Genomic DNA, 15,995 nt, shown 5'->3' with positions numbered 1-15,995 from the left:
ATTTATTTTATAATGTGAAGTAAGCAGCACGTCTTAAGAATAAGACTAAGGGCCGGTTGCATCAAACCGTCTGTCACCGTTAAAGCGTTCGTTAAATTTTATTGCATGGGAAGTTCCATAGACATCTTCTGAGTGACGATGATGTGTCTGTCAAATGTGGTCGGTGCAACTGGCTCTAAGTGTAGATAAGGCCATAACGGCCCAGCCACGACATTGGTCTAAGCGCGACAGCGGCGAGCGGCAGCCATACGTGCGAGTGAAAAGCCCCATCGCTGTGTCTCGCTCCAATGTATGGCCGCCGCTCACCGCTGTCGCGCTTAGACCAATGTCGTGGCTGAGTCGTAATGGGCGTGCAGCGGGGCGGGGCGTGCGGCGTACATGTCAAACAATTGAAGCTCAAACATGTCAATAATATAGTACATAAGCAATTTATAGTTTAACTTAATATTATGTAAGCGACATACAGGTTGGTACAATGTATTTAATTACATATTTATCTTATACCTTTAAATGAGCAATTATTGTATATTTATATATGTATACATATACCGACGATCTCGGAAACCGCTCTAACGATTTTGCTGAAATCTTTAAATTTGTTATGTGGGAGTTTTCGGGGGTGAAAAATCGATATCTAGCTTAGCCTTAGATCCCGGAAAACACGAATTTTCGAGTTTTCATGCGTTTTTCTTTCGCTTTAGTAAACGTAAAATATGGTCGTTAATTTCGCCGACCGCGCATCGGCTGGGCGTAGCTCAGTCGAAAGAGGTTGGTCTTATGTTCGCAAGCACATCGTCAGGGTTTCAAATCCCGGCCATAAATAAAGTTTTTGTTTTTTTTTGTATTTGTAATAGTTATTTTTTCCCCTCACTGGCTCGGAAACACGTGTTTTGTCCTTTAATACCAGCGGGTAAAAACGCATTTTATCCACTAGTGGGTAAAGTAATTTGACCTTGAATAAAGTCAAATGAACTGCTTTCAAATTGATAAAAGTAGGTGAATTTAGTAATAAAGATGATTTACCACCTGTGGAACTACTGGAAGCAGTGTTAAACGCATTTTTTGCGTTGTAGTTTCCTCGCTAAGGTAACTGTACACTATTCCGGGATAGTAAAATGTGGTACATTATTGCGGGATACTTTGGTTTTTGTCGCAAAATAAGGAAACTATCAGTAAAATCTTAATTTAAGGCAGTATTTTTTTAACTATAGATCAAATAGAACCGAAAAAGTCGAAATTCGAATATCTATCGCATCTTTTGAAGCCGTGAGCTACCTCCAAACGCGTCAGTCGCAACCACGCAGTGGTTTCTATGGGCATGTTTGACGGTGAGCTTAACGCGGCAGCGGAACTTCTTAAGGGTTTACTGTGATGCGGGTAAGTTTATTTATATTAAATTTGTATCATAATTGTCTTATAGTTATTAAAATACATTTATATCATCTTTTCAAATTAATTTAAAGCATATTTTAATAAAAATACCCGCTCCCGGAGTAATGTACACCATTTTGACGCGGTGTACATAATTGCGGGAGTATCACGGAATAACGGAAACACAGTCCGCAATGTTTTTATGTTTTATTACTATTTGCGGTGAAGTATATTTATATATTTGATGTAAATATATTGAGTAAAGATTACAGATTATAGTGACATAATTACGGTACATATATTTCTTAGATTTTAGTCTCATAATTGAGTACGAAATGTATACTCGTGCGAAATATTGGAGTGTGGCATTAACATTAAATTTGTTTTGTTTCACAAAATTAAAGCACAAAGGTTACTTATTTCAATGTTTTGAGTATAATTGTTATTTAATCTTCCAATGTACTAAGAAAAAAATCTTGTTTGTCTTTTAATATAGCCTTCGTTTTGACTGCTGTAATTAAGTACATGACTTTATATGAGTGTATCTTATTCCGGTATGCCTATATAAAGTGTATTAAAATATAAAAATATAAAATAAGGTATCGATACCCGACTATTATGTTTTTAAACTTCCTTAGTTAGCTAAAAATCTAGTTATTTATATATACATACTTGAATAACGTATCACCACCATATATGTATACGGTGTAGCTCAGTGATCACTAGTACCAAAAAAACTGAAATTCACGAGTACCGTGCAATTTTTATAACCGGCAATAGCTTCTGGATTGAAATTAAATTTTGAAAAAAAAAAACCCGACATTGTAAAGCGTTTTTCATCAAACATGGCTAAGAACACTCTCGACTAATTCAGCTTTCAAACGAAACTAATCTAAATCGTTTCATCCATTCGAAAGCGATGTCTTAGACAGACAGTAAAACTTATAACACCCTGTCATTATACCATACAATACATAGTTATACCGTAAAATATCATATTTCCCATCCCACCCCAACCCATCAAAACATTGCCAATTATAAAAAAATACACTCAGTATAAGCAACTATCAAAACGATATGTGCATTTATATATTTATGTAAACAATATTTTTAATTCGTTTCTTTACATTATGCTTCAACAACGTGGACTTTAAAGGTATCCCGTAATTACGTACAACGACTCCCGGAATTGAAGCCATACCAAAATTGTATCCCGCAATAATGGACAAACTAAGGGTTAAGTAAAACAACGGTAATTTTTATAAATTAGAAGTTACGATACAAAATTGTGTCTTAAATCCATCGTAGAAGACTTATCCTTAAAATAAAATAATTAACACGACTAGAAACTTCGCATTTTTTTTACAATCCTCACTCAAAGTAGGAAACGTCTTAAGTTCCCGTAATATAGGACAGTTACCTTATAGTGAGGGGAAAAGTTTTGTGTTACACTCGGGTGCAAATGTATTTTACTTCTCGTGTGTTAAAAAACAAACTCGGCGTTAAAATACAACTTTGCCCCCTTGTATAACAAATAACTATTGTTATACAAGGGGGCAAAGTTGTATTTTAACGCCGAGTGTGGAATTGAAAAACGAGCAAGTGAAAGGATTCTATAGTTGAACCACGAGCGAAGCGAGTGGTTCGAGAATAGAATCCTGAACTTGCGAGTTTTTTAACACACGAGAAGTAAAATACATTTGCACCCGATACTTTACCCACTAGTGGATAAAATGCGTTTTTACCCGCTGGTATTAAAGGACAAAACACGTGTTTCCGAGCTAGTGATGGGAAAAAGTTTTTTTTATCTAAAGACGAGATATAATAAAATAGAACCGAGCGAAGCTTTGTCGCCCAGATATTTTTTATTTATTATCGATTCTCGCCATAAAAGCGGGCGGTTTCTGACATAGTGGTAGTGAATGCGTTAATTTTTTACGGTAATTTTAAATTTGTAGGTTCGCCACATCGCGCTACGCCGACCCGAACGTGAACAACACGACCAACGTGTTCATGCACCTCACCAACTACGCGCTCAACAAGCACAGCCGGACCTACGTGTACGACTCGGAGGCAGGCAGCAAGCGGTGAGGACTAACTCAATATTATACTTCGAATGTGGCTCTGGCTCTTTCATATTTCAGGATAATATTTTACTTACTTCAACATTTCTAACATGGGGAAACGTCCGCTAACGATACTTTAATTTAAGTATCAGGGCAAATCTCGACGGGGGGACAATTATACCCATACAACCATTTCAGTCGCAAAATCTTCAAATCAGTAACTAACTGTCAAATGTGACATAACGCGTGGTAACGTCGTGCAAACAATGCGACCGTATTGTTACAATAACAAAGTGTAGTCGTCGTGTGCACTCGTTACGGTAACAAAATGTGTACGAATTTGTGGCTGTCAATGTCACTGTCAGAATGACTTTTAACGACACTTTATTAGTCGACGTTTGCACACATAACGGTAACAACATGTGGACGAATTTGTGGCTGTCATTGTCACTGTCAGAACGGTTTCTGACAGTGACATTGACAGAATTTGTACACACATGTGTAGGTCTGATTACCGAACTGCTCCTAAACCACTGTAACCGCAAATGACAATCTGAAATACGAAGGTTTCTCAAACTTTCTTGTGAAGTTGTGGACTGGTTGCTTTGAATCATTTAAATATGAGCGAATTAAATAATAATAAACGACGACGACCATTTAAGCACTCTTCGACATTTTATAGAAATGTGGGAAAGGTAAGAAAAGTGCAGAATGATAATACAAATAGATAAGCACTTTATAGTTACTTAATGTATTAAATATATAATTTTTAATTCTTATTGATAAAAATGAAGTGCAGTGTTGCTTTACACAATAAAAGTAGGAATCAAATGAAATAGAGTATTTACTGTGATATTAATAGAATTTCTGTTGCGCAATGATAGTTTTTTCAGTACAGATGCTGCTTTTTACACGCAGTAGTGCGAGCAAATCAAGCAATGATTCATTTCTTGTCTGGTCGAAACTCTTAGCTTGGATTTAGGTACTGAAAATCGTCATACGATACACGTGCGAAAAGGACATTCACAACTCGTGTCGATTTAAAACACTCCCTTCGTTCGTGTATTAATTTATCGCTACTCGTATCGATTTTCCTCTTTTCCGCACTCGTATCTACAAGTATTTTGTTTGGGTTACAAAAAAAAAAACATTTTATTTACTCTACTACGTTTTATTTATGTCTCTTTAACATTACAAATTTGTAGACACTTATCTATGCAAAAATCTTGACAAAAGAAGTACAGATCGCTGAAATTAATGTTGATATTAATATTATTGACGACTACTTCAACAAGTGTCAATTGTGAAATGCCGCAAAATACTAGTTGCTCTATAGAAGACCATAATAATATGATCCCCGATCCTTTACAACCCAGCAGCTCGGTACGCACGTTACATTTTTTTTTAAATCTTCTTTAGTGAGGGCAACTGAGTACGACGGCATATTTAATTGTTTATAAAGTTTGAGGATACCTGGAAAAAAATAATACAAGAATTACGCCATTTTGAAAACAGCTTTCGGTCACGCGTGTACGCTGCGACCATTTTGCGACCGTTTGTCGACCGTTTGGTGACCGTTTGACGACTGTATTTTACATGGAATATTACCGTCTTAATCCATGTTTTAACAACTTTATTGGTTTTCTAGGCATTATTTTTAATATTTCAGTATAGTGTATGCACCGGAGCACTAAAACTTCACCAATCAATATACATAACACGCAAACACCGAGTAGTCAATAATATTATTACTGGTTAAACTGAGGTAAATTGCTGGCGCGTTGATAAATTTAGACTTATTTTATGAAATCACTCGAGCAATTTAATTGGCCATGGTAATTAGCCCACATTATATTACAAATGCAAACCATATTTATCTTTAACAAATTCTTACGCCATTACATTTTAATGTCAAATGGTTTTATTTCTTTTTTACTTTGACGTCTCTGACAGTCGCCATTTGAAAAGAATGAAATGAACGAATGATTTTCGGAAAGTAGTCGCCAAACGGTAACAATGTGTGCACGCGTAGTGCACACTTCTGTCACTTCTGTGACCATTTGTGCCTGTTACCAATCGTCCCCATTTGGGTCGCCGCGACTAAACGTCGACCGTACTGCGACTAAACATTGAGACCCGAAGACCTGTGTGTACACAAAATAGGAGGATTTGCGTAGGAACGGCGACCGATTATGGTTATATGGGTAACTGATCCATTTTTTGTTATTACGTACACTATGATGTTGAGTTCTATACTTTGTACTTTTGGCACTTGAAAAAAGTGTAAACAAACCGGAGCCGTCAAATTTGACAGATCCAGGGATAGTGAACCTTTTAAGGCCAGAAACCTTTTCCTGTAAAATTTAGCTTAAAACCAATATTTCATAAAAAGTCATAATTTTTCGTTGGTAAACTTCGGGAGATAAGGGAGGAATGGTATTTTTTTTTACATTTTCCTTCATAATTATTTTTATTTTCCACTACAAAAAAAATAAAAATATAAAACATAGTTTTGATATGTACAATTTGAGCTCTTTTTAACGATACCCCACTAGGTCGTGCGACCTAGTAACTTGACATTTACAGTTTGCCCCCTTCCATTTTGGCCATTTTCTATAATTCATATTAATATATTTTAAAAATAATAGTTTCAGCTTGTAGAGGTTTAAAATATTCATAACTGTTCCAAATTTAAAATCGATAGCGTAAGTAGTTCTCGAGATATTTAGAAATGTGACAGACATACAGACAGACGGATAGAGCGTCACCATAAGGGTTCCTTTTGTACCTTTTTGGTACGGAACCCTAAAAAACATAAATATAACAATCATCATATCATACGGAGAAACGGAAGCTCGAAAACACAAATATCGAACTCGGAACAGATGATTATGATGATGATTGATAACAAGCAATGGCAAATGTCAGACAGATAAAATTAAAAATCGCGTTATATTTTAGTAGAGTTAGTGCGTTTTCACATTATCCGATCCGATATCGGATGTAGGACCGATATCCCATACATTACAGGCGCCATCTTGGATTTTTCCATCGAAATCCTTCCGAAAACCGATATCGGATCGGATAATGTGAAACCGGAGTTACACAAAGATTAAAATGCAACCATGAGTTTTAAACCTTTGCAAAATTAGGTACTTTTTGGTTGATGATTCCCTGAAGAAAATAATAATATACATTAAATGTAATGACGATATGTTTGTATTCGTGAAGGTGTATACGTTCCGTCAAATTAAACAAAATTACATGTTAGTGGAATGAAATGGAAAATAGTAGTGAGCTCAATTATTTTTAAACAGAGAAAAAAAATCAGGAACCAAACGTTACCTAATAAACAACCCTCAAATTTGACAGCTCAGGTTTGTTTACACTTTTTTCAAGTGCCAAAAGTACAAGGTATACATGTATCCACTGAACACGTCTACCATATATAACCAGTGGACACTCTTATTTAGTAGTGTAAACATTGTAGAACATGGAAAAATGGACCAGTTACAGTTGCCTCCCAGTAGAGGTGTGCGCCGACCGGCGTGGCGTACGCCGCCGGTCATTTTTGCCACGCCGACGCCGCCGATCATTTCACCGACGTGAAATCGGCGTGAGAATTGAGCGGAGTTTAATTCCCAATTTTTGTTTTGTTTTTCTGTGTTATTTAAAATGAGGACGTGTGCGCCGATTACAAAATGATCGGCAGCGGCGTTTTCCAAAAATCGGCGGCGGCAGCGTGTTTTCGGCGTAAATTTGTCGTGACCTTGAATTTCATGTTTCTTACATAAAAATATTTCTTGAAAATTTGATCAATATAGGTGTACTACGTATACTTTTATTTATAAACTGTAAGTTAAGTTAAGCGCTGGTGGCCTGGCGGTAAGAGCGTGCGACTTTCGATCCGGAGGTCGCTGGTTCGAACCCCGGCTCGTACCAATGAGTTTTTCGGAACTTATGTGCGAAATGTCATTTGATATTTGCCAGTCGCTTTTCGGTGAAGGAAAACATCGTGAGGAAACCGGACTAATTCCAATAAGTGTAATAGGCCTAGTTACCTTTCGGGTTGAAAGGTCAGATGGCAGTCGCTTTCGTAAAACTAGTGCCTACGCCAAATCTTGTGATTAGTTGTCAAAGCGGACCCCAAGCTTCCATGAGCCGTGGCAAATGCCGGGATAACGCAAGGAGGATGATGATGAAGTTAAGTTAAATGACACATGTAAATGAACACATGATAGTAAACAACACTGATTACTCTCATAATTAACCGTTGATGGCAAAAAATCTTTTTTATTAATGTTGGCTTCCATTGAAGGATTTATTTCTAAATGTCCTTGAATCTGCAAGGTACTCTTTCTTTATGAAGGCCTTAGGAAGCTGATAAAGAGGCCTTGGTATCGAAAGAGCACACACCTTCAGCACAACCATAGGGATTCTATCGTGCTCGGTCAATTTATGAGTGTCGAGAAAAAAAGAGAACTATGGCACTGGAAACGAAGGTCCGGAGCTCTCTTCATATAAATTTGAGTTTGATGCAGATAAGTTACACAGAAAGTCGGTTTTGTTTTTTGTGTCGTGCAGCACTGATTAATTTCCCATGTATTATATAATACCCGCATCGGCAGGCCAAAGTAGCAACTGAATGGTTACCGTACTATCGCAGCCAGGCCGGCGAAGACCAAAAAACGAGATAAAAGGACACCTCGAAGCCTTGCCTAATAGTTCTACACACAGCGGGTATTTTTCGAGGAGCCCTGAAATCTTGAATGGATTACATGGTAGTCATCCAGATAGATAGAAGATCCAACAGGAAAAGACCTTGGCTCTGGTATTCTCGTAAGCGCTTAACCAAATGTGTCAAGCCGTATGCCAGAGCAAAGACGTACACCGATCTTTTGCATGCCATTAAAAACTTCATACCAAAGTCCCTCATCTTTCTTACTGCTCAATAACAAATATTTTATTCATAGTTAACTTTATTGGGGAGTTGTAAAAAATATTGCATAAAAAGTCCAAAAATGTATCCAAATACTAAGTTTGAGCAGTTTAGTAACCACCAAGGTCACGCCGTTTAATGACGGGAGGCGGCGGCTTGGCAAAAATGCCTGGCGGCAGCGGCGCGCCGGCGCGTCGCACATGTCTTTCAAACAAGCCATAATATACCAAACAGCGCTCTGTAGCCCGAAAGGGTAAATAAAATTAACACAAACGTCATTAACCCAACAAACTAACTTCTGTAAAGCATCACTATGCGAGTTCATATGAAATTAGTGACAAATTTCGAGTCAAAAACATCATTGGAACATGAAATTGCCTCACAGGACCCATGATAAAAAGTTGATTTATGTACTTTGTAACGCAGATTATAAAGGAACCGTTTTTTATTTTATTTTACTTGTTTTTAATTATGACGCCGATCACGCCGATTACGCCGACGCTGCCGGCCATTTTTGACCCAGACGCCGCCGCCGACGATTTAGCCATCGGCGCACACCTCTGCCTCCCAGTCGAGATTTGCCCCGCTGTACCTTAACGATATTTCACTTCATTCATCGCGGTGCGCGATTTATGATTGCTACGTGCTACGATGCGCTACGTGCTGAGTTTTTGACATTAGGTAGGTGTTCTAAAATAAATACTGTTCAATTTGTACCCATACGTTTAGAAGTCTGGGTTGTAATTATCAGAGGTAGGTAGGTATCTCATCATCTTACCATACCTGTTTAGTGCGTTTTCACACTATCCGATCCGATATCGGATGTCGGAAGGATTTCAAAGGCAAAAATCAAAGATGGCGGCTTAAATGTATGGGATATCGGTCCTACATCCGATATCGGATCGGATAATGTGAAAACGTACTTACGATTAACGAATCCTACCAGCGCTACGCCGTAGCGTTTCGTAGCTCACTTGTAGCATAATAGTGCCCCATCTATGGACAGTGAGTTAGAAACGGCATGCAGAAATTTGTGAATGAATTTATAATAAATGGACTTTTGCAGCTCATTGTACATACAATGTCGTCTAATTAAATAAAAAGAGAACATGTGTTTCATGCGCAAAAATAGTTATCTACTTGATATAGGTAGGTACACAATATCCAAAGATAAGTTAAACAGTTTTCTTTTTTCGTCATAGCGAAAGCGAGTAGCGATTTAACAATCACGTACCTAAATAAATTCCTTTCTTCACTCGCCCGTCGCTACTCGCTAATCGCTGCCGCCTACAACGTTTGACATTTCCGGGCCCAGCAAGATATCGACTCTCAACAAGATCCTGCTCTCGCAAGGCGTGGATCTGGACGCGCTGTGGCATTCCATCGACCAAGTGATCGTGAAGACTGTCATCTCCGCCTGGCCCATTCTCAAGCACAGCTACCATGCGTGCTTCCCCTCACACGACATGGTTACTTTACTACCATTCGGTTCTCGTAGCTTCGCAGATAGTACAGAATACCATCCTCGATTCCTCGCCTGAATTATTTATTCGTTAGCGTAGTATTGTGACTTTTGATTCAACAAATACATATTTTACACTTCGCAACCCTTTCTAAATTGACGTAGGAACTAGGGATGTACCGACTATTGTTTTGGCCGACTACCGACTAGTCTGCGCTTGGGTGGTCGGCCAGAACATAATGTTCGACTAAATTCATCAGAATTTTTGAATTACATTTTTGGTCCTTCGTTCGCGCATTTAATGTTTTTTTACAGGTTCAATTTTTCAAAGGTCTATGAGAATATTTATACATTTTTCATTTTTAACAACCGGTTTGGCTTCGTGGTTAGGGTAGTGATCATGTCTATGAAACCCGGTAGTCCTAGGTAGGATATTTATTTCTGTGATGATCACAGATATTTGTTCTTTTGACTGACAAATGAATAACGAATCGGTACATTATACAATTATATCAGCTGTTAATTTATTTTTGTACTGTTTTTCTATTTCTTATAAAGTGCCGACTAATCGGCCTGTTTGACCGACTAGTCGCCGACTACAAATGTGGCCGGATAGTCGGCTTTCCCGACTAGTCGGTACATCCCTAGTAGGAACTTACTTATTACTGTTATAAAAAATCAATGATAGAAAATCACTTGTAAAGTCATAGACAGTTTTGCCTAATTTAACAATTAAGTTCCTATTTGTAAATATGTCACGTAGAAAGGGTGTTTTTTTACATTACACGCAACATGAATACTTACTTCATTTGACACATATTACTTACAGTATTCAGTACCTATACTATTCGCTTAGTGGATTTTTCCTTAGCTAGATAAGTACCTATTCTAAGTAGACTAGGTATATAAGTATAACTATAATTAATGTAGGTAAATATTGATATTAAGCATTTCGAAAAAAAGTAGTACTTAGTTCAGTTTTTATCATACTGTCGGTATTTTTAAGCGTTTGTCATATTCATGCTTATTTTCGTTATACTTACTCGTATTACTTGTATGTAATTTAAAGTGGATATTTCCACGAGTATCGTTTAATTTGTAGTTAGACTGTTTGTAACTAATAATATAATTATAATATTGTACCATTTACAGGTTCACGCTTGCTTCGAAATTCTCGGCTTCGACATCCTGTTGGATCACAAGCTTCACCCGTTTATTTTAGAGGTGAGCTTAGTCGTTATGTGCAATATAAGAAAAAAAATTATCTGCAGAGGAAGGAATTACAGGAACGAGCGCGACTGATAGATATAATATAGTATTTAATTTTATTGTCTCGAATTAGCCTATGTGCACCTGGACCTTATATATTACGAATTCCGCGAAAAGTGTTTGGGTTTGTGATTGAAATGGGTCCAAAAATCAAATAATAAATTATCATTGAAGGTGAACCATTCTCCGAGTTTCCACACGGACACGCAGCTCGATCGCGAGGTGAAAGAGGGCCTTCTGACGGACACGTTCACTATGCTCAACATCTGGCAGTGCGACAAGCGACGAGTGCTTGAAGAAGACCGCCGTCGCATCCGTGATCGGCTGCTGCAGACTAACAAGTATGGCTCTCTCTTGGCGTATCCAGTCGCCAACTACCTATTACAGCCTTTCGACGCATACTTCCACCATGCTTAACATCTGGCAGTGCGACAAGCGACGTTTGCTTGAGGAGGACCGCCGCCGCATCCGCGACCGACTGCTGCAGACCAACAAGTATGGACCTGTCTTTCATTAGTAGAGCCGACTGACAATTTATGACCGAGATATTTGTACGTCTAAAACTCTTCCTTATTTGGACATCCCTGTGAGAGTGAAACTCTCGGTTTCAACACGTCTTGCCATTTACTTATTGATCTTTATTTTTAAGGTTCTCGGAGGTCGTTTCCGGCGAAGAAAAGGAGCCAGAGAAAACCCCGTGGCAGACGCAGATTCAGTGGGAGGAAACGCACTTGGGCAACTTTAGGTAGGATTCCTTTTCACTATTAAAGCTCATAATATAGCCACATATTATGTCCAACCAACAACCATGCTGCTCTGGGCTGCAGGATGACATCCTCTCCAGACTGCGTCATGAAAATCCACAGGCTGGTGCCCCGGGAAGTGATCTAGCGCGTCTCAAGGCCGTTTATAAGCCTGAGTCGGGTGCGTGGCTACACGTCTTGCCATTCCCTCAACTGGGGACACTGCTGGACAATGATTCCCTAAGGATCGCAGTCACGATGCATTTGTGGGGCGACAGTGGTGGTCCAAGAGCTGGCAGGATTTTGGAGTAGGTCCTTGAGGCAACCTGGAAAGGTGCTCAGATGCTTCTCTGATCATAGCCAACATCAGGTCTGCAAGTCTGGCAGCTGGGGAGCGGGGCTTTATCGAGCTATGAATTTTTAAAGATTTAATTTTTTGAGGCCCAAAAAAGGTGTTTGAGGCAACCTGGAATTATTAAAAAGTGAAAATAGAGTTCCTCAGAAGTCGCATAGTATTTATGCCAGATCATTTGGCCGGGTCCTTCACCGTGCCAGAACGGTACAAAGTGGTAAAAAAAAAAATTCCAAAAAAGGTTCTTGAGGCAGTCTGTCATTTTTACCAGTGAAAGATGAGGGTCTAAATGGCCATGGAAAAATAATGCCATGACATGAGGTGGGGTCCGTACCCTGCCATTCGATCTTGAAAGTCAATTTTTTAGTTTTTCGTAAATAACTTGTAAACGGTGGCCCACAGCAAAAAAATATGTTAAACAGAAAATATCTACATAAAATTTCCTACAAGAAAGGTTATGTACGTTTTTTCGATAGGATCAATATATAAATGGATAATTTAGTAAGAAAGTTTTTTTTAATCGATTACATGCTCCGTTTTTCGTCAATACCTCGTAAACGGTGGCCCACAGCAAAAAATTATGTTAAACAGAAAATATCTACATAAAATTTCCTATAAGAAAGGTTATATAACTTTTTTCGCTAGGATCAATTTTTTAGTTGGAAAGTATTTTTAAATAGATATTTGGGCCGTTTTTTGTTGATAACTCAAAAACGGTGGCTCACAGCCAAAAATAATGTTAGACAGAATTAATCTACATAATATTTCCTACAAGAAAGGTTCTATACGTTTTTTCGCTAGAATCAATATTTTAGTTGGAAAGTATTTTTAAATACATTTCATGGGCAGTTTTTTGTTAATAACTCGAATTCGGTGGCTCACAGCCAAAAATAATGTTAAACAGAATTAATCTACATAATATTTCCCACAAGAAAGGTTCTATAACATTTTTCGCTAGAATCAATATTTTAGTTGGAAAGTATTTTTAAATAGATTACATGGGCCGTTTTTTGTTAATAACTCGAAATCGGTGGCTCACAGCCAAAACTAATGTTACGCAAAATTAATCTACATAATATTTCCTACAAGAAGGGTTCTATAACATTTTTCGCTAGAATCAATATTTTAGTTGGAAATTATTTTTAAATAGATTTCATGGGCCGTTTTTTGTTAATAACTCGAAATCGGTGGCTCACAGCCAAAACTAATGTTACACAGAATTAATCTTCATAATATTTCCTACAAGAAAGGTTCTATAATATTTTTCGCTAGGATCAATATTTTAGTTGGGAAGTATTTTTAAATAGATTTCATGGGCCGTTTTTTGTAAATACCTCGTAAACGGTGGCCTACAGCTAAATAAAATGTTCACGAGAAAAAAATCTACATAAATTAAGATTTCCTACAAGAAAGGTTCTATACGTTTTTTCGCTAGAATCAATATTTTAGTTGGAAAGTATTTTTAAATGGGCCGCTTTTTGTTGATAACTCAAAAACAGTGGCTTACAGCAAAAATAATGGTATACAGAATTAATCGTCATAATATTTCCTACAAGAGAGGTTCTATAAGATTTTTCGCTAGGATCAATATTTTAGTTGGAAAATATTTTTAAATAGATTTCATGGGCCGTTTTTTGTAAATACCTCGTAAACGGTGGCCCACAGCTAAATAAAATGTTCACGAGAATAAAATCTACATAAAATTTCCTATAAGAAAGGTTCTATACGTTTTTTCGCTAGGATCAATATTTTAGTTGGAAAGTATTTTGAAATAGATTACATGGGCCGCTTTTTGTTAATAACATCAAAAACGGTGCCCCATTACCAGAAATAATATTAAACAGAAATAATCTATATAATATTTGCTACAAGAAACGTTATGTATGATTTTTCGTTAGGATCAATATTTTAGTAGGACAGTATTTTAAATAGATTACACGAGCCGTTTTTTGCAAATAACTTGAAAACGGTGGTCCACAGCTAAATCAATCTTCAACGGGAATAACAAACATAAAATATTATATTTAAATAGATTTATTTATTTATTTACACAAAGAAAATTACACAGTATGACAGTATACAAAACTAAAGCACCGTGAATTTTAAATAAACATTACAACAAGTAACACAAAATTAAATATTAAATAAACAGCAAAATCAAAACATTACATACCATAACATAACTAATAAATAACAGATGAAGGCCTAGCATCCAATCCCACACAAAACCTCATGCATTCGTCACGTATAAACGCCCATCTGCTCGCAAGAATATCAACATTAGGTGCCACGTCTAAAAACTCATTCACTATTTGCAGTGCACGAACTAGCGGTTACTTGCGGCAAAACACGGTTCGAGCGGCCGGCACCGCCAGTAGGGGTTATATGCTTTTCGTGAATGTAGGCATCACGAAAAGCATATTTCGTCACAGAGGGAACAAATAGACGGACCAGCTGGGATATTAAAACCGGGCAATCTGACTCCCCCTTCAAAATACCACATGCAATAGACATCAGCACGACATTACGCCTAACTTCTAACGAGAAGAAACCCAACGTCCCCAAAAGAAATTTTGTTGGGTACAAGAATCGGTAATACCCGTACATTTTTTTATAAAAGAAACGCAAAAATGTTTTTTTGGACCTTTTCGAGCAGCAGGATGTAGGGCGCTTCATGGGGATTCCAAACGGCTGAGGCTGTCTCAAGCTTACTTCTCATGAGGGCAGTATAAAGAAGCTTTATGTCCCTGGGATTGTCAAATTCTTTGGCGTTGCGGACAACAAACCCAAGCCTGCGGTAACACTCTGCAGCAAGCATTGTCATGTGCTCATGAAAGTTAAGGTGGGAATCTAAAACAACCCCCAAGTCCCGTATCAATGTGACACGGGCGATGGGTTTCCACCCCAGGAGATACTGCCTACACAGGGGACTACGCGCTTTACAAAAAGTAATAACCGCACAGTTGTCAACATTGAACTGAAGTTTCAGAAGTTTGTTTACAAGACTCAATTCATAAACCCGATCAATATCACTTTGTAAAGATTGTAAGTCAGAATCTTCCTGGACCCTGTAAATTAGTTTCAGGTCGTCAGCATAGAGTAGGCATTGCGCATGCTTAGGCACCAAGGCCAGATCATTGACCATAACACCAAAGAGCAGAGGACCCAGAATAGAGCCCTGACTGACCCCGGAACGGGTGGGGTAGGCACTCGACACATAGCATCCGTGCTGCACATATTGCCGTCTATCACGTAGATAACTAGCAAAAAGGCAAAACAGTTTAGGCGAGAAACCAATGCTGCATAATTTGCTTAAGAGTACGTCGTTATCTACGCGATCAAAGGCTTTTTTTAAATCAAAGTACAGCACGTCCACCTGCATCCCTCTATCTAAGTAGCGCGAAACGGAATCAACCAAGGTTAAGAGGCCTTATTCCTAAAGAAGAGCGTTTTTTGCAAAATGTAACATTTTTCATTCAAAACTATAAAGAAACTATACTTAAGTGATTATTAAAAAACTGATAATGTTCCTAAAAGAACATATCTTAAGCTAGTTAATCATAATATAATATTTTAAAATATGTCTTTTTATACTTAAAACAAATCAGTTTTTTCGGTAGACGTTTTCAAATTTCGTAGTGGGATCACTCGTTTAGAATCGTGATTGTGCTGTTAAATATGTTATTTGGGGTAATAAATGATCACAATCCTATTTGTTATATCCAGCACGGGAAGCATGGTCGCGCAATAGACGATAAAATATCAGGCCGTCCGGATATCGCACTTACAAATA

General features: G+C 37.8%; 1 protein-coding gene across 7 annotated transcripts in view; it reads left to right on the top strand.

Annotated features, from left to right (window-relative positions):
* Positions 1-15,995, top strand: part of LOC125234269 (tubulin polyglutamylase TTLL13-like) — a 37,828-nt gene that overhangs the window by 5,469 nt on the left and 16,364 nt on the right. For all 7 annotated transcript variants that reach the window (XR_007177959.1, XR_007177960.1, XR_007177961.1 and 4 more), the window contains 5 exons: positions 3,330-3,458; positions 9,692-9,845; positions 10,991-11,062; positions 11,282-11,448; positions 11,757-11,852. Coding sequence is in view for 4 of the 7 variants with exons in the window: in XM_048140484.1 (XP_047996441.1) it covers positions 3,330-3,458; positions 9,692-9,845; positions 10,991-11,062; positions 11,282-11,448; positions 11,757-11,852 (618 nt within the window). In the remaining 3 variants the exon portion in view is untranslated. The remainder of the gene's footprint in view (positions 1-3,329; positions 3,459-9,691; positions 9,846-10,990; positions 11,063-11,281; positions 11,449-11,756; positions 11,853-15,995) is intronic.

The sequence above is a fragment of the Leguminivora glycinivorella genome, chromosome 15 (assembly GCF_023078275.1).
Source record: "Leguminivora glycinivorella isolate SPB_JAAS2020 chromosome 15, LegGlyc_1.1, whole genome shotgun sequence".
NCBI classification, from domain to species: domain Eukaryota; kingdom Metazoa; phylum Arthropoda; class Insecta; order Lepidoptera; family Tortricidae; genus Leguminivora; species Leguminivora glycinivorella.
This window is presented reverse-complemented; position numbering and strand designations above follow the sequence as displayed.